This window comes from Pan paniscus, chromosome 5 (assembly GCF_029289425.2).
Source record: "Pan paniscus chromosome 5, NHGRI_mPanPan1-v2.0_pri, whole genome shotgun sequence".
Lineage (NCBI taxonomy): Eukaryota > Metazoa > Chordata > Mammalia > Primates > Hominidae > Pan > Pan paniscus.
In genome coordinates, this window is record NC_073254.2 from 15,197,652 (window position 1) to 15,218,855 (window position 21,204).

General features: G+C 42.1%; 1 protein-coding gene across 8 annotated transcripts in view; it reads right to left on the reverse strand.

The window, feature by feature from the left end:
• EXOC2 (exocyst complex component 2) overlaps window positions 1-21,204 on the reverse strand; it is a 204,800-nt gene that overhangs the window by 98,205 nt on the left and 85,391 nt on the right. For all 8 annotated transcript variants that reach the window (XM_008972895.4, XM_003805568.5, XM_063605111.1 and 5 more), the window contains 4 exons: window positions 13,580-13,725; window positions 13,360-13,441; window positions 12,512-12,614; window positions 6,960-7,078 (listed from right to left, as the gene is read on the reverse strand). In XM_008972895.4, the coding sequence (XP_008971143.4) occupies window positions 6,960-7,078; window positions 12,512-12,614; window positions 13,360-13,441; window positions 13,580-13,725 (450 nt within the window). The remainder of the gene's footprint in view (window positions 1-6,959; window positions 7,079-12,511; window positions 12,615-13,359; window positions 13,442-13,579; window positions 13,726-21,204) is intronic.

Here is a 21,204-nt window from a genome sequence, read left to right on the forward strand (position 1 = left end):
CAGTAGACAGCTATAATCAATTCAAGGAAACAGCAGGTGCCAAGCAAACAAGTAAGTACTCTGTCACCGAGCCCCGGGCATCAGAAAATAACCAGACACACTCGAGTCAAGAGAGAGGTGGCATCCGCTGCAGGCTGCCGGCTCTGCAGCTTTACATCCAACGTATGTGCCATGAGTTCCTTTGGCTCTGATGGGGGCACTGCAGGCCTTCCCAGGGACAGCCTTACATTTCCCAGGATCCCTCCTAGGGGACTGGATGCTTTCTCACTCACCTCCATTTTCTTAACTTGCTCATTCTCAGAGCATTTATTTACATTGCACATATAATTTTAGAAGTGAGTGATGAGGTCTGTGTAAAATTTCCTTAATAGAATTCACCTATGTATAGCAAAATAGCATAAAAGTAATAAAGACCAGAAGCACTTCATCGAGCTTGGCTCATTTCAGGTGCAGCTCTTCGTGAATCCCCAAATACCAGCCAGCCTTCCCTTACCAGGGGAACGCTCACCTGCTCTGACATCACATTGAGAAATCCTGTTTGACGCAATATTTGCTCCAACAATGTAACTCAGAGGGAGGTGTTCAGTAACCTATTCCATAACTCACTGGCCTGGAGGGAGTGTGATCAGGTGAGAGGGGGAGCGACCTGGACACCCACTAGTCCCACCCCTGCTCAGGATACGGAGGACGTGTCTGGACACCCACTAGTCCCACCCCTGCTCAGGATACGGAGGACGTGGGTCTGTCCCGTGGCTTCTGAGACACCTTTGTCACATGCGAAATAGAGCTAAAGGCATCCACAAAACTAGACAGTTTCCCAGATTTCTTCCACATCTAAAATGTCACAATTATGAGAGGATGCTCAAAGGAAATTCCAAACAATATTTAGTAGGCATTCCCCCATATTACCTTACATTTATATTATATATAATTAGGACAATAATAAAACATCCACCCAGGGTCCCTAGTCAACAACAGTTGTAGATCACACAAAAGAAAATTTGTGTGTATTCCCAGCAAACTTATAATTAAGGCAAATATTTTATATAAACACACGCACACATACGCAAACATATATATGACATTACCTGTAGATGTAAATGTAGATATGTGTATTTTTTTTTTTTTTTTTGAGACAGAGTCTTGCTCTGTCGCCCAGGCTGGAGTGCAGTGGCACAATCTGGGCTCAGTGCAAGCTCCGCCTCCCAGGTTCCTGCCATTCTCCTGCCCCAGCCTCCCAAGTAGCTGGGAGTACAGGCAAATGCCACCATCTCCGGCTAATTTTTTGTATGTTTAGTAGAGACGGGGTTTCACTGTGTTAGCCAGGATGGTCTCGATCTCCTGACCTCATGATCCACCAGCCTCAGCCTCCCAAAGTGCTGGGATTACAGGTGTGAGCCACCGTGCCCGGCCATAGATATGTGTATATTAAAGTTAACATGTGTGCAATGATATACACATATAGAAATGATCACATACAGAAAAATACCGACGTGCAAACTGGCCAAAGCACACTCTATTTCACTAATGGTGAATCCTCCTTCCATCCGAGGAAACGTTCTGTCCGCATCTGTGCCGCATTTCATTTATCATTTGCCTGTGCACCGAGTAGCAGCTCAAGGGCAATGCTATCGATGCACTCAGAAAGATACTGAAGAAATTAAACTTTCTGAATTTGAAACTGGAGTATTTCATATTTAAAAAATATTCATATTTTAGGTAATGGTCATGGTATTTTGGCTACAGTTTTTAAAAAGAATCCTTATTTCTAAGAATTACATACTGAATTAATTATGGATAAAATGATGTGATCTGTTTTAGAATAATCCAGGGTGAGGGAGGGGAGAGAAGCAGGTAAGACTGGCTAGGAGCTGATAAAATGAGATTGGCTATGAGTTGGTAACTGCTGAAGTCAGCGTGAGTACATGGGGTTTTGTTATATTATCCTTTCTGCTTTTAAATATAAGTGGGATTTTCCAAAATTTAATAGTGAAAATCGCTTCTGACCTAAGTCCAAAAAACCACCCCAATTTTCCAGTTAAAAGCCTCTCATGTGCTAGAATTACCTACATTTAGATTAGCAGTGTTTACTGACAATGACAGAGGGAACAGTTAAGCATGTTCTGAATGTCAAAAGAAAAAATAAAATGTGAATTTAAGACATTTATATTGTATTGTCATTAAAACTGTAAAGTTCAAAGAGTTGTAAGGAATTGTTTCCACTTTTTTATTTTTTGAGATGGAGTGAGTCTCACTCTGTTGCCCAGGCTGGAGTGCAGTGGTGCGATCCTGGCTCACCATAACCTCTGCCTCCTGGGTTCAAGTGATTCTCCTGCCTCAGCCTCCTGAGTAGCTGGGCCTATAGGCACGCGCCACCATACCTGGCTAATTTTTGTATTTTTAGTAGAGACAGGGTTTCACTATGTTGGCCAGGCTGGTGTCGAACTCCTGACCTTGTGATCCGCCCGCCTCGGCCTCCCAAAGTGTTGGGATTACAGGCGTGAGCCACCGCACCGGCCCTCCACTTTCTAATGAAAAGATGAAGTAATGAAAGTAACCTGAGGCACTGCTCCCATTCCACGCACATTCTTTCGATTATTTCCCAAGTGATGAACAAGGTGCGCAACAAGCTTGCTCAGAGTAAGTAAGTTACAAGAAAGCTTCTGTCACCTTTTCTTTTTCCAAAACACTGATTTTAAGCAATTTAGAATGAACATATATAGCAATAAATTAAGATGTCAGGGAAGGAAAGATGACGGTGTGTTTCCCTCTATCTTTGAGAACGATTCAGACCTTTGGTGATGGAATACTGGTTATCAGATATTTGAGGTAAAGATATGACGAGATAGATGAAATTTTCTGGAATTTTTCCAGTTTCAAAAAGTCCAAATGTTGTCTTCATAAATTAGACACATATTCCGGAAATTCAAATATTTTCATACCAAATTAGATATTCAGTTTGTTTCCTGAAAGTATAAGTAGGAAAATCCTTGGTCAGACCACATATCCTATCTGTATCCAGTGAATATGGTGACTGCATTCATCACCACCTTTGCTGGAGAGCAGTGACATTTGTCGAGCACCCGCACGGTGTCTGGAACGCTTCTCAATGCCGATCCGGAGAACTGACCGTCGAGCACCCGCACGGTGTCTGGAACGCTTCTCAATGCCGATCTGGAGAACTGACCGTCGAGCACCCGCACGGTGTCTGGAACGCTTCTCAATGCCGATCTAGAGAACTGACCGTCCAGCACCCGCACGGTGTCTGGAACGCTTCTCAATGCCGATCTAGAGAACTGACCGTCGAGCACCTGCACGGTGTCTGGAACGCTTCTCAATGCCGATCTAGAGAACTGACCGTCGAGCACCTGCACGGTGTCTGGAACGCTTCTCAATGCCGATCTAGAGAACTGACCGTCCAGCACCCGCACGGTGTCTGGAACGCTTCTCAATGCCGATCTAGAGAACTGACCGTCGAGCACCTGCACGGTGTCTGGAACGCTTCTCAATGCCGATCTAGAGAACTGACCGTCGAGCACCTGCACGGTGTCTGGAACGCTTCTCAATGCCGATCTAGAGAACTGACCGTCCAGCACCTGCACGGTGTCTGGAACGCTTCTCAATGCCGATCTAGAGAACTGACCGTCGAGCACCCGCACGGTGTCTGGAACGCTTCTCAATGCCGATCTAGAGAACTGACCGTCGAGCACCTGCATGGTGTCTGGAACGCTTCTCAATGCCGATCTAGAGAACTGACCGTCCAGCACCCGCACGGTGTCTGGAACGCTTCTCAATGCCGATCTAGAGAACTGACCGTCGAGCACCTGCACGGTGTCTGGAACGCTTCTCAATGCCGATCTAGAGAACTGACCGTCGAGCACCCGCACGGTGTCTGGAACGTTCTCAATGCCGATCCGGAGAACTGACTGTCGTTGTTTAGGTTCAACTGAGATTTCACCTCCTCTAGAAAACTTCCCTGGACTTCCCCTCAACCAGACTGCACCCTCCTATCATACATTTTCATACAATTTTGTACTCCCCACTACCTCACACTTTTCACTATTCCAACTGAATACATGCCTATGTGATTTTTTAGATGGTGTGTTTCTCCCTAGACCACAAGCTCCAAGAGGCCAGCTCGCACTGCACTTCCGGCTCCTGGCACAGCAGCCAGCACCCTGGTGACCAGCCCTGGCTGCACCTGAATCGCCCAGGAGCTTGAAAATGCCTGGACTCCAGCCACAGAGATTAGAATGTGCTTGGCACAGAGGGAAGGGGTAAGGCCAAGAATTGATAACTGGTTGTTAAAAAGCCCCAGTGGACGCGTGGTAGCTCACGCCTGTAATCCCAGCACTTTGGGAGGCCGAGGCGGGTGGATCACGAGGTCAGGAGATCGAGACCATCCTGGCTAACACCGTGATGGGGTGAAACCCCGTCTCTACTAAAAATACAAAAAAATTAGCTAGGCGTGGTAGTGGGCGCCTGTAGTCCCAGCTACTCGGGAGGCTGAGGCAGGAGAATGGTGTGAACCTGGGAGGCGGAGCTTGCAGTGAGCCGAGATCACACCACTGCACTTCAGCCTGGGCAACAAAGCGAGACTCTGTCTCGAAAAAAAAAAAAATCCCCAGTGGACTCTGATGGGCCCTTAAGGTTGAGAGCTCTGCCGAACAGAGTAGACTCAAAAATTATTAGTTGAAACAACAGAGAAATAAATATGTAAGGCTTTCTAAATATTCCCAAAGACTGCAGACTGTGTGTAACATTTGCTGTCATTTTCACTTGCTAAAAATATAAAATAATTAATGACATTAATGGGGATGTTGACATGGCTTCAGCAGAGATACCTGGGTTTTCTTAAATATCAAGCACAGAAAAAAATGGCATCAGAGCTGGAAAGTACTCAAATCCAAGCCAACTAATTCATGACAAAACTATGCTAGAAAGAAACAACGGCGACCTCTCCATTGTACTTCCTTCTCTACCAAGACTGCTCTCCTGTTACAGCTCCTGATCCTCCCAGGGACCTGATGAGGGCCATTACTCCTTTTCATGTCATCCAGTTAGGGGCTCAGGTCTCAGGCCCTGCATTTGCCAGAGTCACCACCAACAGCGTAAGAGCAATCCTAAGGACATTTCTCTTTCATCTTCTGCTTCATCTTGGAGATTGTGCTGACCACTCCCTTCTGTTTTCCTCCCGCCATGACCACCCCTTCTTCGTTTCCTTTGAAGGCTTCTCTTCTTCTACCAGCCCCTAAAACATCACTTGTCAGGACTCTTTCCTGAGTTTGCTTCTTTTTTCGTCTTCTTGGGTAAATGCACGAGTTCCAAGGGACCACCTGTATGCCCACCATGCTCAAATTTCTCAGTCTCTAGATCCAACTACTTCCATCTCTACTTACATGTCAGACAACCCCAAGTCAAGCTGTCCAAACAAAGAGGCGGAATCACTTTTCTCCCCTATGTTCCCTAACTCAGTGGCACCATCACCCTAACTAGCTGCCAGTCAGCCATCTGGAAATCACTGCTCATCCCTTCCTCCTCTTCATTTGTCCATCATCCAGCCCTATCAGTTCCATTCCTGAACGGCCCTGGAGTCCATGCTCTTCTTCACATTCCCACCACCTCCACATCAGGTGGGGTGCCTGTCTCCTTACCAGCTTCACTGCTCTGGGCTTGCTCCCTCTCATCCACCCACTATGGGCGGCCAGAGTCGTCATCTTTTCAAAAGTGAGTCTGAGCTTGTCTTCCCCCAATCCACCGACCCCTGCTTAAAATCCATCAGCGACTCCCCATCGCACTCTGGGTGAAGTCCAAACCTGTCACAGCGGCCAAGGAAGTTCGTCTCTTCACTCCACCTCCACGCTCTAAGCTCCAACCACACAGGATTCAGAGGCCTTCTTGTGCTTGTAACCTGTGCACATTCTCCCTTCCTGGAAGTCTTAAATGCTTTCCTCCTCTGTTTCAACTGTCAAGTACAGATACCCTTCTGATCTCAAAAGAGATGTCACTCCCTTCAGCTCTCAGAATGTCACTCCCCTGACCTCAAAACCCTGGATCAGAGGCTACTCCTAAGCACTCCAATGTCACTCAGAACTTCCCCAGTCATATGAAACAGCACATAATATTCTAACAGCTGGCTGGTTATCTGTCTACCCTACTATTTTGTGAGCTTGCATGAGCTAGGCCCTTGTCTGTTGTCCTGACTACTGTGACTTTGGCACCCAACAGTGTCTGGAGCATAGCAGGCATTCAATATACTCAATATTCTCCAAATGATAGTATACAAACAAAAGCCAATACACCTGCACGCAAATAGACCTTTGACTTCTCTCCCCCAGCTTCCCTCAGGGCCTCCACACAGGTGGTCCCTTTCTCAAGCTGAGGTGGCTAGTAAGCTACCTTTTATCCTTCCAGTTCTAATACGGAGGCTTCTCTGAGACATTCCCACACCAGCCATCTAAAGCATTCTCCTCAGTTACTCCCTTTTGGAACATCTTGATTTTCTTTTTTTCTTTTCATCACATGTCCCAGCATTTTATTTGGTTAGTTACATGTTTAGTGGCTTTTCCTTCCTCTAGCGGTAACTCTGGGAGGCAGCGGCTATGTCTTGCTAGCGATGGGTGCAATGCCTTGCACAGAGCAGGACTCAACATACACCTGACAAGACGATGTGCAGACCGATAGTTACCAAAGACCAATGTCACCTCCTCGGCATCACGCTGCCTGCCCCGAAACGTCAACGCTGTCCACCAACCGCAAAAACAGACATGATAAAAGAGTTGTCCCTTTTCATTAGTACAATGCTAACCAGTGGCCAAAAAAACCACAAAACAAGCAAAAGACAATAATAAGAGATACCAAGTAAATTAGGTAGTCAGTGCCTTCATCATTAAACATTCCCAAAATGTATCAAAATGACATGAAGGAATCACACAACACATTGGAAGAGAAATCCTTGCCTTTCAGATCTTTCACGTAGCCCTCTTTGCAACTGTGCATGAGCTGAAGGATCCACTTGTGTTGGGCTCCAATGCATTGCCAAGCAGGGTCACCAGGGGCATGAAGGTCAGACAGGTACCTGAAAAAGCAAGTCCAAGGTTGAGGCCAAAGGGAAATGCTGGCATATTTTAAAATCATTACTTTTTAAAGGCTAAAATTTTATCAATTAGTCTTGTCCCCTGTCAAATATTAGTCTTTAATATTTAATTCTCAATGAAATATATTCGAATTTCTTGGCTAGGTGAGATGGCTCCTGCCTGTAATCCCAGCACTTTGGGAGGCTGAGGTGGATGGATCACCTGAGGTCAGGAGTTCAAAACCAGCCTGGCCAACGTGCTGAAACCCCGTCGCTACTAAAAAAATACAAAAATTAGCCAAGTGTGTTGGTGCAAGCCTGTAATCTCAGCTACTCGGGCGGCTGAGGCAGGAGAATCGCTTGAACCCGAGAGGCAGAGGTTGCAGTGAGCTGAGATCTCACCACTGTACTGCAGCCTGGGCGACAGAGTGAGACGCCATCTCCAAACAAACAAACAAGCAAACAAAAAATAAAAAAATAAACAGCAGAGCTTTAAAATTTTTTCATATAAATGATAAAACTATTAAAAACAGCTCTTTGTAAAAAGACAAGGACAATTTGCAGTGATCCTATCTACTTGATGAGCATTTTTCTTTATATTTATATTTAGTTCACAGGAGTTTTTCTACTTAGTTCAGAGTCATTATATTAGACACAGGTGGGAGCCAGCAGATACTGGGCAAATACTTTTAAAATTTCAGATGTTTTTTAATTCCTTTCTGATATGAAATATGGCCACGAGATGGCAGTATGGCACCGCTTTCTAAAACTAGCTAAATGAGGGCTAACCGAACTGTGAAGAGATTTGGTGACAACACTCACCTCTAAAGTCTACACTCACAACTGAGAAAATATTTCTCTAGGAAATATAGTATAGTTCGGTGTTTTTCTTAGTTTCTAAATATTCTTAAAATATATCAAGTCTTTGTCTATAAAACACCCAAATCCATAGAGACCATTTATTTCCATAGAAAAATTTCTGTCAAATATTATTTAAGATTTGGCCCTCAGCCCTCACAAAATATATAAATATAGCAAGCTAAATCCAATTAAATTAACTCCAAAAGCATGTCCAAATGAATTTATTGTCTTAAAACTGTTGTTAAGCCATATGCCATTCTTTGTCTCTGGGTTAGAGGTTTTTCTTCAGTGGTAAATCATCATCAATGGCTCCAGGCTGACCTTGGGCCAGACCTCAATCCCTCAGGGGTGCACCCATGCTTCCAGCCCATTCCTCCAGTAGTGAGTGTGTGTTACTCAGGTATCTCAATCAGCAGCCAATCAGAGGAGAAACAAATCCACTTTGTAATATGTTAGCAACAAATAAAATGCTGAGAACACTGACATTCCCAGCTGATGGGGAGGGACTGGGTGCTGTGGAGAGCCGGATATCCAGGCATCTACAGACGGGCCACACTCAGGCTGCCCAGAGGTGGCTGAGAGCTGCCATCTCCTCCTCCTTGTGACCACCTACAGGTTGCAAACAGGATGCGTCTCTGTGCTGAGAAAGTGGCAGGTCAATTAGAAGGAAGAGCTTTACTCAGATTAAGAAGTCACCAGCACTCCTCCTCATAAATGAGAATAGTATCCTGAGAAGAAAACTACAATCTAACAAGTTACATTTAGCTTGGCACAGGGGATTCATTTCAGATTCCAAAATGCAGTCTGATTCTTTCTCTCACACAAGGCTTTCTTCTTTTATTACCTGAACGATAAATATAACAAATAGTACACTGTGTCTTTCTTCCCAAAGAACATGATTCTATGCTTTCTTGCTGGGGATGATGCATTTCAGCGTTCTCCCTAAATAGGCTTGTTTTGCCTCCCAACACCTCTGCAACGCTTTCTCCTAACACTTTCACTCACGTAGCCCTCAGATTTGGTGTTAGTAGTAAAATAAAGAGATACTCTTTTAGGGACGGTGTTCCTTTTAATGTTTAAATCACTGAATAGGAGTGTAGACAGTTCGGTACAAGGGTTCTTTCTCCAGGAGTACAGCAAGAGGAATCAATAAGCTTTGCTTAGTGGCTTTTTACATTATACGTCTCTTTAAAATGTTGACTGTGTCCTTGCAAAACCTAATAACAAAAGACTTTTTCTATCATCTTATTAACGGGTATTAAAGTAAAGGAGTTTATAAAAGTTTTACAAAGCAAGATAAAGTTGTTCTTTTAGAAATTCTAGACTCAGTTCAAAAGCATGACAACTTGTGCTGGGCTCTTCAAATAAGTTTCGTGTTTCCTTTCAGTATGCAGCTAAAAATAAGTAGTTACATTTCAAAACTCTGTTTAGAATGATACATGTTATCGCCATTTCTTTTAAAACTGCATATTAAGAACACTTTTTAAAAAGGCTTTTTAGATTAAAAAGCAATGTAAAGAATGTTAATTATGATTAACACAGGCTCAGTATTTTAAAATTTAAGAATAAAGGAAGTTTTTAGTCATATTCTGACATGATCTGCTCACAGCTACCAGGGATAAGATCACACTGCTGTGGAAAGGAATATGCAGAGCTTTGCTTCCTGCCAACATCAAGATAGAAATAAGGAGAGGGAGAAGAATAGGGGAGGTTTAAATTAGATAAAATAGTGAATGATATTAGAAAAAATTGTGAACAACAGTAAGACAATATAGTGGTAATCTGATTTTCCCCTCTACCACGCATAATCTGGACTATGTAAGAAAACTAATACATTTTTGTTCATGATAAAGCTATCTCTATTCCTACTTGACGCTCATAAATTTCAAAGTCCAACAGGTATTTGACCTGGTTCTGATCTTATTTTTCTATTTCTTAGCGACTAAAAATTTCATTTAAAAAGGTAACAATTGCTCAGTATTTTCTCAAAGCATCGTAAATAAAATAATCATTAACAAATACATAAACTATTGTTGACTTGTTTATATTTTTGCTCTTTTGCCTTTAAGATGACAGGAAAAATGGTAGTTAAAAGGCTCCTTAAAAGAATCTTTTTTGGCACTACCACCTTTTAAACGATATCCAGTAAGTTATATACTCATAAAAACTGCACATGAGTTATCCATATAGATGGTAACCCACAACATAAAGAATTTGTACACTCAACAAGATTTAACACATTACTATAGGCAAGTTTAACATAACAAGTGTAAACAGGCCAGAAATATACAAAGCACACGCAGTGAAGGAGCAGGGCAGGCAACAGCAGCCTCAGGACGTCTGACGCTACCCAGCTGCGTGTCCTGGACACTACGCTCAACCTCCCTGCAACTCTGTCGCTTTCTAGGTAGAAAATAAAGCAGTTGGATAACAAATGTGTGGTTTATTTCCAGCTTTACATTTCTAGGATTCTACAAACCAGGAAAATCCCCTATATACATTCTTTCTTATGGAGGCAGCTTAGAGAGAAACAAGAGTGGGCTCTGAAGCCAAACAGGCGTCCCGTCCCCCGGGTCACTGTGTGTGCTGGGCAAGCTTCGGTGTTTTCACCTGTACAATGGGCACCGCACAAGCGTCCTTTCATGGTGGTTATCAGGATTAGAGAGGACATGTAGAACACATCCCGCACAGCGCCTGAGCATGCTGCACACGTGCAGGGGTGGCAGCATGCAAACACAGCACCCTCTCTTCATCCCACTGCTACTGCCTCTGCTTGCTTCCTCCTGGGCAATGCTAGCGTGCTGCCAATGACGACGGCTCATACTCCCGCCGTACGCCTCATCACTAGGACACAGGTCCAGGTGCGGATCTTTTCCCCCGTTCACACTTGCACACACAGCAGCTTTCAGGCCAGACGCTCTTTTCAAGACAGTCTTTTCTTTTCAGAGACAGGATCTTGCTGTCACCCAGGCTCGAGTGCAGTGGTACGATCACATCTCACTGCAGTCTCGAACTCCTGGGCTCAAGAGATCCTACTGCCTCAGGCTCCTGAGTGGCTGGGACTACAGGCATGCATCCCCGCATCTGGCTAATTTTTTATTTTTTGCAGAGACCAGGTTTTGCTATATTGCCCAGGCTAGTCTTGAACTCTTAGACTCAAACAATCCTCCTGCCTTGGCCTCCCAACGTGCTGGGATCACAGGTCTGGGCCACTGTGTCTGCTCCTGAGACATTATTTTCAGAGGTCACATGGGGACCACAGCTGAATTCATAAATACACAGTCTGTCATCTTACAACCACTGAATAGTCAATAAACTTCACTAATTCAGGTGGAAAAACCATTAAATTTGGAAAATAATTTATTCTGAGAACAAAGGCCATACTCAAAAAATCCTAGCAGAAAATGAATATTTTTAATCACAGATATAAAAAACTTAAAATTTATATGCTTTATCTCCAAACCCTGACATAAACTACATGTACATAAAATTTACTGACTACTTTTTATGTGCCGGGTGAGGTATTAAACCCTTAAATGTATTTCTGATTATCTTTGCAACTATCCTGAGATGCAGATTTGATTACCATGTCCATTTCACAGATGAAGAAACCGAAAAACAGAACTCAAGTCAGTTGCCCAAAGTTAACAGCTAGTTCCCATTATGTGATACTGTTTCTCTCTAAGGCCTTCTCTTCATATCCTGTGAAATTCACCTCTCTTAATATCACTGCAAATTTTTTTTTTTAAGACAGAGTCTCACTCTGTTGCCCAGGCTGGAGTGCAGTGGTGTGAGATCTCGGTTCACTGCAACCTCTGCCTCCCGGGTTCAAGCGATTCTCCTGCCTCAGCCTCCTGAGTAGCTAGGATTACAGGCGCACATCACCATGCCAGGCTGATTTTTGTATTTTTAGTAGAGATGGGGTTTCACCACGTTGGTCAGGCTGGTCTCAAACTCCTGACCTAGTGATCCACCCGCCTCAGCCTCCCAAAGTGCTGTGCTGGGATTACAGGCATGAGCCAAGGTGCCCGGCCCAATATTACTGCAATTTTTTAAAAAGTATGCTCACTTAGTGACTTTATTTCTCTTTCACTGACCACTAAAGGCTTGGAAATCAGAAAGCTATTCAAGGCTAAAACCTTGCAGAACTTACTGTGCTGTTAAGCAGCAGCACATTCTTGTGGCATAATGCATTTCCCACCCAGTGTGTGACAGTATTCTGCTTTAAGCCATGCAGGGAGCCCCTCCTTCACAGATTATGGGTACCCACACCATCCCATTAGGCAAGGTACCCCTTTGCTCAGCAGGAGGAAGAGGTTGAGACTACTTTTCCTTTCCCGAAAATGGCAGAGTTTTCTCAAAAAGTGAGTAACTCCATAACTACTCCCAAATCTATTAGTATTCAAAAGAATTTTGATGTCCTACACCAGATAACCCTAAATTTCTGCTATTTGTCTTCCCCTTCACCATTTCATCAATCTCCTAAAGTCCCTCAAGTTAGCCTTAAGGGTTACAAGATGCATACAGTACCAAACAGATACATGTGATTCAACAAAATGTTTGCAGAAGATTTACCTTATGTAACGTTTTTGGTCATGTAAAGTTGATGGTGTCTCAAGCAATTTATCCAGAAGTAATTCTCTTAAAGCTTCAATCCTTGTTTCTACTTCAGCATAATCTATTTAAAAAGAAAAGAATACACAAGATTTACAGAATGAAAATTTAATATCAAATTTCAAAAAGCAGAATAGTAGTTGCTTTTGTGGGGTGAGGGCTGACTAAGATAGAGGCACCAGGGCCGTGTCTAGAGTGATCAGAACACTATCTCCGATGTAGGTTACAAGGGTGTACATATTTGTCAAAACTCACTGACCTCTAACATGTGAGGTCTGTACATTTCACTGCATGTATATTTTACCACAATAAAAAAATAAATTTAGTTTTTCTGGGTCCTTACAGATTTCATTTTTAAATTTAATAAGGCCCTGTGATATTTCTCCTGGTGGACTATAACTCTGGCATTAGACATAATTTCAAAAGTTGCTGAGCTTCCTTTAAAGGAGGTTGGAATTCTTCAGTCTATGGGTCTCTCTGAAGACGGGAAGATTAAAATGTAGGTTTCCATCTCTAGAAAATACTTGTCATTGATTCTTTCCAGTAAACTAAGACTTTCTAACAGCGTGACGGTTAACAAACGGCAGAGAACGTCTCAGGCGAACAACCTAGAGTCGTGGTTGCTCATTTTCACTGCATATCAAATAAGAAAAGTCATACTGTTATTTTTGAAGTAATTGCTTTACATTTTAAAGAGAGCCTCATATAAACAAAAACTAAAAACTCATATAACATTCTTTGCAGAACACATTCCACATTCTTCCTATAAAAGGAAAGGAGAAGATCTAAAAGTAATACATGAATCTTACATTTCTTGAAAACTTGCACCTCCGTTTTCCCAAAAAGTGACTTGGCCTTTTCATAATCATTAATAACCACATCATAATCACCCTTTAAAATAAAGAAACATTTTGAAAACTGTCAGTAATGCGAAATGAAGACATTTGGTTAATATAAAAAACATCTTAAAAAATCTTAAAAATGTATGACATCTATAACCATATGTAAATAAATAAGCATGTACTCTACCTTTTGAATATTCCTTTCAATATTTAGAGGAAGGTTGAAAAGAAACTTAAATCGCTGAAGCACATTGAGTGCATTTCTAGTGGAATCTGCCTTGTCTTTCCGACCTAATACTTCTTGAAACAATGTGTCCGCAGTATTACTTGCTCCTGTTTTAAAAAGAGGAAAGGAAACTTAGATGAAAGCTGATTTTAATCAGAAAATGTGTAACTGGGCACTAGAAACAAAATGTTAATACTGCTATTGTAGTTTTACATTAAAACTCAGACTGTTTTTAAGGTTAGCTAGCTGTTTTTCAGGTTAGGGGATCTTTTATGGTTTGCTAAAATAAAATTTCCATTTTGCCTAAGTCTTTTCATATGTTAAGAATGGCATCCAATATAAAAACAACCATATTTACCATGCCCAAATAAATTCTCTAATGTGAACCTACATTTATTTTCATTACTCTTCTAAATTGTATAGCAATTATGGGCCCTTAGGTTATTTCAGAACTTCATACAATAGGGTAAAACACACACATACGCACGTATGTGCATACACGTGTACATTAGCTAAATTCTGTGGACTCAATATCTACATATGGGATAATAAACAAAACAAGGAAATCATTTTCAGGAAAGTTGCTCAATAGAAATGTTTAAAACAAATTATATTCCTTGGCAGAAATACCTCTACGTAGCAGGCAAAGAAAATTATATAAGTAATTTACAAATGACAAATGTGAAGGCAGCATCATGAATATTTCTTAAATCAGCTAATCTTATACATGAGCTGCACATTTCCTAAGTTTTTTTTTTTTTTTTTTTACCTAAAAGACCCCAAACCATATGAATCACTGTAATGAAAGAGTTGCTTTATTTAAAGCAAAATTTGCTGTGTACAAAAACAGTTTAAATTTTGCAACTTGTGAATTAGTTTTAATTAACCACAACGAAAGGAGAGAAAAAAGATAAACTGTTTTTGGCTGTTTGATCGCTGCTTGTAAAAAGTTTCTGCATTATCTGGTCTAGTGACTATACTTTAAGCAAAGATGAAAAAATCGCCCCAGTCTCACTGGGTGGCTCGCATGCAGTATTCTCTAGAGCACACTGTGGGTGGCCGGACCCTGTTAAAAGTCATCTTTGTAACATGATTGTTTTATCTAAATAATGTTTAAATTATGTTGAAATTTTAAAGGCCTGATATAAAAACTTTGTTTTGTCAAGATAACTGTTTTCACCACATGCTATTTAAGTAGAATTCTACATTTCTATTATAAGATGAGAAAAAATATATTTCCTTCTTGCCACCAAACCACATAATGGAGGCTAAATTAGTATTTGAAATCTGATTAGGGTTAAAACTTTTGGTCATCAAAGAAAATTATTTTAAAGTATTTATCACTTAAAAAATATAAATTTCAAGAATTGAGGCTCATAAATGAATAGATATGTAAAGGAGACTAAATCTTTTTAAAAGGTTAATTACTTATATGTTAGGTTTGGATGTTAAATCACCAAGCACTGTTGCTTTACATTTTTTATTAGTTTTTAGTATAATGAAATTTGGGGCAAAAAGTATGAATTCAAAATTAGATTTTTCTCACCTTATTTTTAAAGTCGTAAAATATTATCAACTAATAATTTTAACTTCTCTAAAAAGTATGAAAACAAGTACAGGAAGAAAACTCACTTATAATTAAATAAAATAGAGACAGAAAAATTTATATGCAGAAATGATAAACTATAAAATTATGTTTATTTATGCCAAAATACATGTACTTATATGTTGAAAATTTTATGTGAATACTGAGAAATTATAAATTATGAGATTATAATTTTTAATTTAGAGATAACTTCTGTCTGTAAATTGCTGTTCTGCTGTAAATTTAATTGTATTCACAATAAAACTGAAGTTCCTAACTCTGATTATTAGATAATGTATTCAGTAATAAAATACATGAGGGCAGTGAAACCAAGATTTGTGCAAATAGATAAAAATCACCAGTAGCTCACAAAATGCATTTTATGTCTTTCTTCTTTAGGGCTACTAATAAGAAAACAAAACTATTGAAGAAAAGGGGTGCTCTTCACATGTGAGGCTGATGTCACAGATAACGCCACCAGGAAGGCATCAACAAAGGTCATCCCATAAAATCCCCTTGTGCGAATCCACACACATTCTCACACCAAGAACACTCCGTGTGCGAATCCACACACATTCTCACACCAAGAACACCCCGTGTACGAATCCACACACATTCTCACACCAAGAACACCCCGTGTGCGAATCCACACACATTCTCACACCAAGAACACCCCGTGTGCGAATCCACACACATTCTCACACCAAGAACACCGTGTGCGAATCCACACACATTCTCACACCAAGAACACCCCGTGTGCGAATCCACACACATTCTCACACCAAGAACACCCCGTGTACGAATCCACACACATTCTCACGCCAAGAACACCCCGTGTGCGAATCCACACACATGCTCACGCCAAGAACACCGTGTGTGAATCCACACACATTCTCACGCCAAGAACACCGTGTGCGAATCCACACACATTCTCACACCAAGAACACCCAGTGTGCGAATCCACACACATTCTCACGCCAAGAACACCGTGTGCGAATCCACACACATTCTCACACCAAGAACACCCCGTGTGCGAATCCACACACATTCTCACGCCAAGAACACCCCGTGTACGAATCCACACACATTCTCACACCAAGAACACCCCGTGTGCGAATCCACACACATTCTCACACCAAGAACACCCCGTGTGCGAATCCACACACATTCTCACACCAAGAACACCCCGTGTGCGAATCCACACACATTCTCACACCAAGAACACCCCGTGTGCGAATCCACACATTCTCACACCAAGAACACCCAATTTTAAGGCAGCTGGTAAGGATTTGAACATCATTGTCCAACCACAGAACAAGTCTACCTGGAGTGGATGGCCATGACTTTGGCCTCATAGGCTGTAGGACAAACCCTGATCTATATTTGCCAGCCTTGGGCAAACCAAGGTCTGGAACTCGGTCCTTTCTCCTCACCCAAAGATGGTCTCCAGCACCAGTGAATTTGGACAATGCCTCTCACTGTCTCGGTCACACAGGAACTGCAAGAACTAACAGCAATGATGTAAACACAGCGTGGTTGCCACCAGTGTAGTCGGGTCTGTGGAGCAGTAAAATTTCCCTACAGTGCAAGATGGGAAGGAAAGTCCAGGTAGCATTACACACCAGTCGGTGGAACTCATACCTGCCCAGTGATCTTACATCCTTAACAACGGAACAAACATTTTTATATGTGCCAGGAACTCCAGTCATCTAGAAAACCTAGTCCTGTAATTCTGATGGTGTCTTATAATTTCAACCATGTTTATTTAAAGTAAATATTATGCTTTCTCTTATTTCAAAGTGACCATTTGGTCCTTTCCTTGGTACTGACACTTGAGACAGATCACGGAAGTGATTTCTAATCTGCTCTCCACTTGCTGGGAATTGGAGAGGTCAGAGGCAGGACAGAAGGAACGCCCCCTCACCTGCTGCCCCACCCACCACAGCACAATGTATCCCAGGAATAAGCAAGTTGAATGAGATTAGGAAGTGAAACATTAGGGTGCCTGGAATATCAGAGTAACCCTAAAATGTACAAATTCACAAAGAGACCTAACCACCTCAATTTCAACAGGCTAGAAAATGACGAGATAGGCTGCCGGCTATACCATAACGATGCTATATGGACAGGATCATTAACAGTACTGAAAGCCTGTTCACAGCACCATGCCTGACACTCTGTGTGGAGTAGATGGAACTGAGGAAAGAGCTGACATCAGCACGTACCCCTCTCAAGAGCAACTGTCAGTATCTCTTCACCTCCAAGCTGAGTTGGCAGCTTGAAACCAACCCCAATGGGAGTATTTACACCTTGGAAATTGGGAAATGCTAATATTAGGTTAATTTTTTCTATCTTCTTCTTTTTTGGAATGCATGTTGTGAAATATTTGCCAGCCAGCCACTGAGCAAACGTCAGTTTCTTTTCCACATCCTGGCCCTTCTGGATATTCCCTAGTGTTCCAAATCCTTAGCATTCTTCTTTCATTTTGCACGTAGTACTTGGGTTAAATCATTCAATCCTGTTTGTCCAACTACCATCTTTATGCTGGTGACTCCCAAATCTGTGTTTCAAGATGTGTTTGCGAGCGTAAGACCAATCCTTAAAAATATTTTCACTAGACATGCAATAATGATAGCTAATAACGACAGGAATATTTTCACTGGACATACAATAATGACAGCTAATAACGACAGGAAGCACTGATGCTATGCCAGGTGTGATTCAAAAACCCTCATGGGTATTAGTTCACCTGCACATGGTTATGTCGCTGTAAGACAGGCACTGTTTTTACCCCCGTTTTATGTTGGAGGCAACAGAGACACAGAGGTTATTCAACTTGCCCAGTGTGACATCGTGGGGACATAGTGAGAGCTAGCAAAACCCATCAGCACGACCCTCAGGAATCTCAAATTCAACATGTTGAACTGAATGTTCTCATCTCTATGCCTCTCCTTATGCGCCAAACATGCTCCTTCATCCATCTGAGGCCAGACATCTGTAAATCACCAATGACTACTTCCTTTTCCCTATGTAACATGTCAAACCTTCCCTGTCCCTTCGCCTTTCTCACCTGCCACTTGCTCTACCTTCACTAGCAGCCATGTCACCCTTACGTTACTTTATTCCATTACTACACACATTACTGCTGACCTGGCTTAACATGCCTACCGTCCACTTCTGGCTGCTCTCCTCTTGCCTCTGGCGTACCTCCCTTCTCGTCCATTCTCTATACAGATGGCAGATTGCTCTTTAAAAATCTCCTATCGTTCTGTTAAACTCCTGCAATGGCTCACTATTTGTCTTCAGAATAAAGACAGATTCCACACTACTGCACAGCCAGTTCGTCAGGGGCAGACCTCGTCTACCCTGCGGCCACACCTCTCCTATCTGCACACAGCCACACTGGACCCTACTTCCTGGGCTGCTGCCTATCTCCTCTCTGAACTCACGTGCTGGCCCTGCGGGGACACACCTGCCTCCCTCCACTCAGCCGCCCACCGCCGGCCTCTGCTTGTCTGGGTACTTCCTGCTCCTCTCTTAAGGCTCCTGTGACCTCCCCTGGTATTCTGTGCACTCAACTTTTTGGCTTGCTTCCCCTTTTGTGGGCTCTAGCCACACCTGAGGACTCCCACCAGAGCAGTATTATCAAACCATCATTTGATCACCTGAATATGTGTATTTTCCATTCAGTTATAATCTCTAGAAGTAAAGTACAAGTTTTATTTTTATATCCCTAGGATAAAACAAACATGTGCTCAATAAATGCTTACAGAGGAAGGACTAAAAATTGCTGTCTGAATCAATGACCAGTATTCTTACTACTCAGAGAGGTGGTACAACACCCCATGGGCAGGCCTGGCTTTGCACAGTGTGCAGGGCTGTGACAGGGGCTGTGCAAGCTAAAATCCAGCAAGACCATCTAATAATCAATGGGAAAATTACATTTGTTCTGTGATATCCAAAAACGTTTGTTGAAACATTAAAAACTCACTTATTGTTGGTTACGAATGAATAACAATTTTTTAAAGTACAACTAATATTTAATATACAATTTAAAACATCAGAGATTCAACTTCTTCCTGGTTTAGTCTTGGGAGGGTGTATGTGTCCAGGAATTTATCCATTTCTTCTAGATTTTCTAGTTCATTTGCGTAGAGGTGTTGATAGTATTCTCTGATGGTAGTTAGTATTTCTGTGGGATCGGTGGTGATATCCCCTTTATCATTTTCTATTGCATCTATTTGATTCTTCTCTCTTTTCTTCTTTATTAGTCTTGCTAGTGGTTTATCAAGTTTGCTGATCTTTTCAAAAGCCAGCTCCTGGATTCATTGATTTTTTGAAGGGTTTTTTGTGTCTCTATCTCCTTCAGTTCTGCTCTGATCTTAGTTATTTCTTGCCTTCTGCTCGCTTTTGAATGCGTTTGCTCTTGCTTCTCTAGTTCTTTTAATTGTGATGTTAGGGTGTCAATTTTAGATCTTTCCTGCTTTCTCTTGTGGGCATTTAGTGCTATAAATTTCCCTCTACACACTGCTTTGAATGTGCCCCAGAGATTCTGGTATGTTGTGTCTTTGTTCTTGTTGGTTTCAAAGAACATCTTTATTTCTGCCTTCATTTCGTTATGTACCCAGTAGTCATTCAGGAGCAGGTTGTTCAGTTTCCATGTAGTTGAGCGGTTTTGAGTGAGTTTCCATCAATGACAGACTGGATTAAGAAAATGTGGCACATATACACCAGGGAATACTATGCAGCCATAAAAAAGGAAGAGTTCATGTCCTTCGTAGGGACATGGATGAAGCTGGAAACCATCATTCTCAGCAAACGATCGCAAGGACAGAAAACCAAACACCGTATGTTCTCACTCATAGGGGGGAATTGAACAATGAGAACACCTGGACACAGGAAGGGGACCATCACACACTGGGGCCTGTCGTGGGGTTGGGGGAGGGGGAAGGGATAGCATTAGGAGATATACCTAATGTAAATGACGAGTTAATGGGTGCAGCACACCAACATGGCACATGTATACACATGTAACAAACCTGCACGTTGTGCACATGTACCCTAGAACTTAAAGTATAATAATAAAAAAAAGAATCTCCACATCACAAGAAAAAAAATTAAAAATAAAATATCAGAAACATTTAAAATTAAAGCGTTATATTTCTTTGTAGAAAAACTTATCAAGAGTGTTTGCCTTCTTTTTTGTTGTAATATTTACAATATGAATCAAGCCTCTTTTCTGTGCTCTGACAGATTATCCTGCTCCTTTCTAAGCATGAATCAACTTCTGATATGTTTTCCTTTGCACCGTCTACATCATGAAACATCTCTGAGGTTCTCCGAGCATTGCTTCCTTCGGGACATCTCATGCTTTTCTTCACATTTGCCCACCTTTGTTGGGAAGTTCCCCTCCACCGAGTTACTCTTGAGTCTCAAAGACAGGAGGACCTACATCCCCACAGCCAGCTATTCCTTCCGTCACTCTCCATTTGGTGGATTTGCGTTTCACTTCCAGTGTTAGAGCTTCCTGGTTTTTGATGCACTTTCATCTTTATTGACCAATCCCTTCCCGATCATCCATTTTTGTAAAATGTCAGGAGGGTTTGTCACTGGGAGATAAGGAGGTAGCACAACTGCACACTTTGCTGTCTGCTGAGAACTGGCAACAGACGTACAGTGACTATCGCTGGTGGCCTTGAAAGAGGCAGTGTGGCTGATCATCCAGAGCACCTGTCATTTACACAGCGACGTGTGAACTGTACTTTATGCAGCTATGGTGACTGCCCTGTGGGAACCGCAGTCCTCCACGGTGTTGCTGGGGGATGGCTGTCATGAACTGAACCGTGATGACTGAAACCTGCGCCTATCAAAACCACACACACAGCACGGCCTGCCTGCAGTTCAAAGCACAAGTCTGGAGCCATATTTCTGGATATAAATTGCAGCTCTGCTGCTTACTATTTATATAACCTTACATGGCTCAATTAATCTTCTGGGCTTT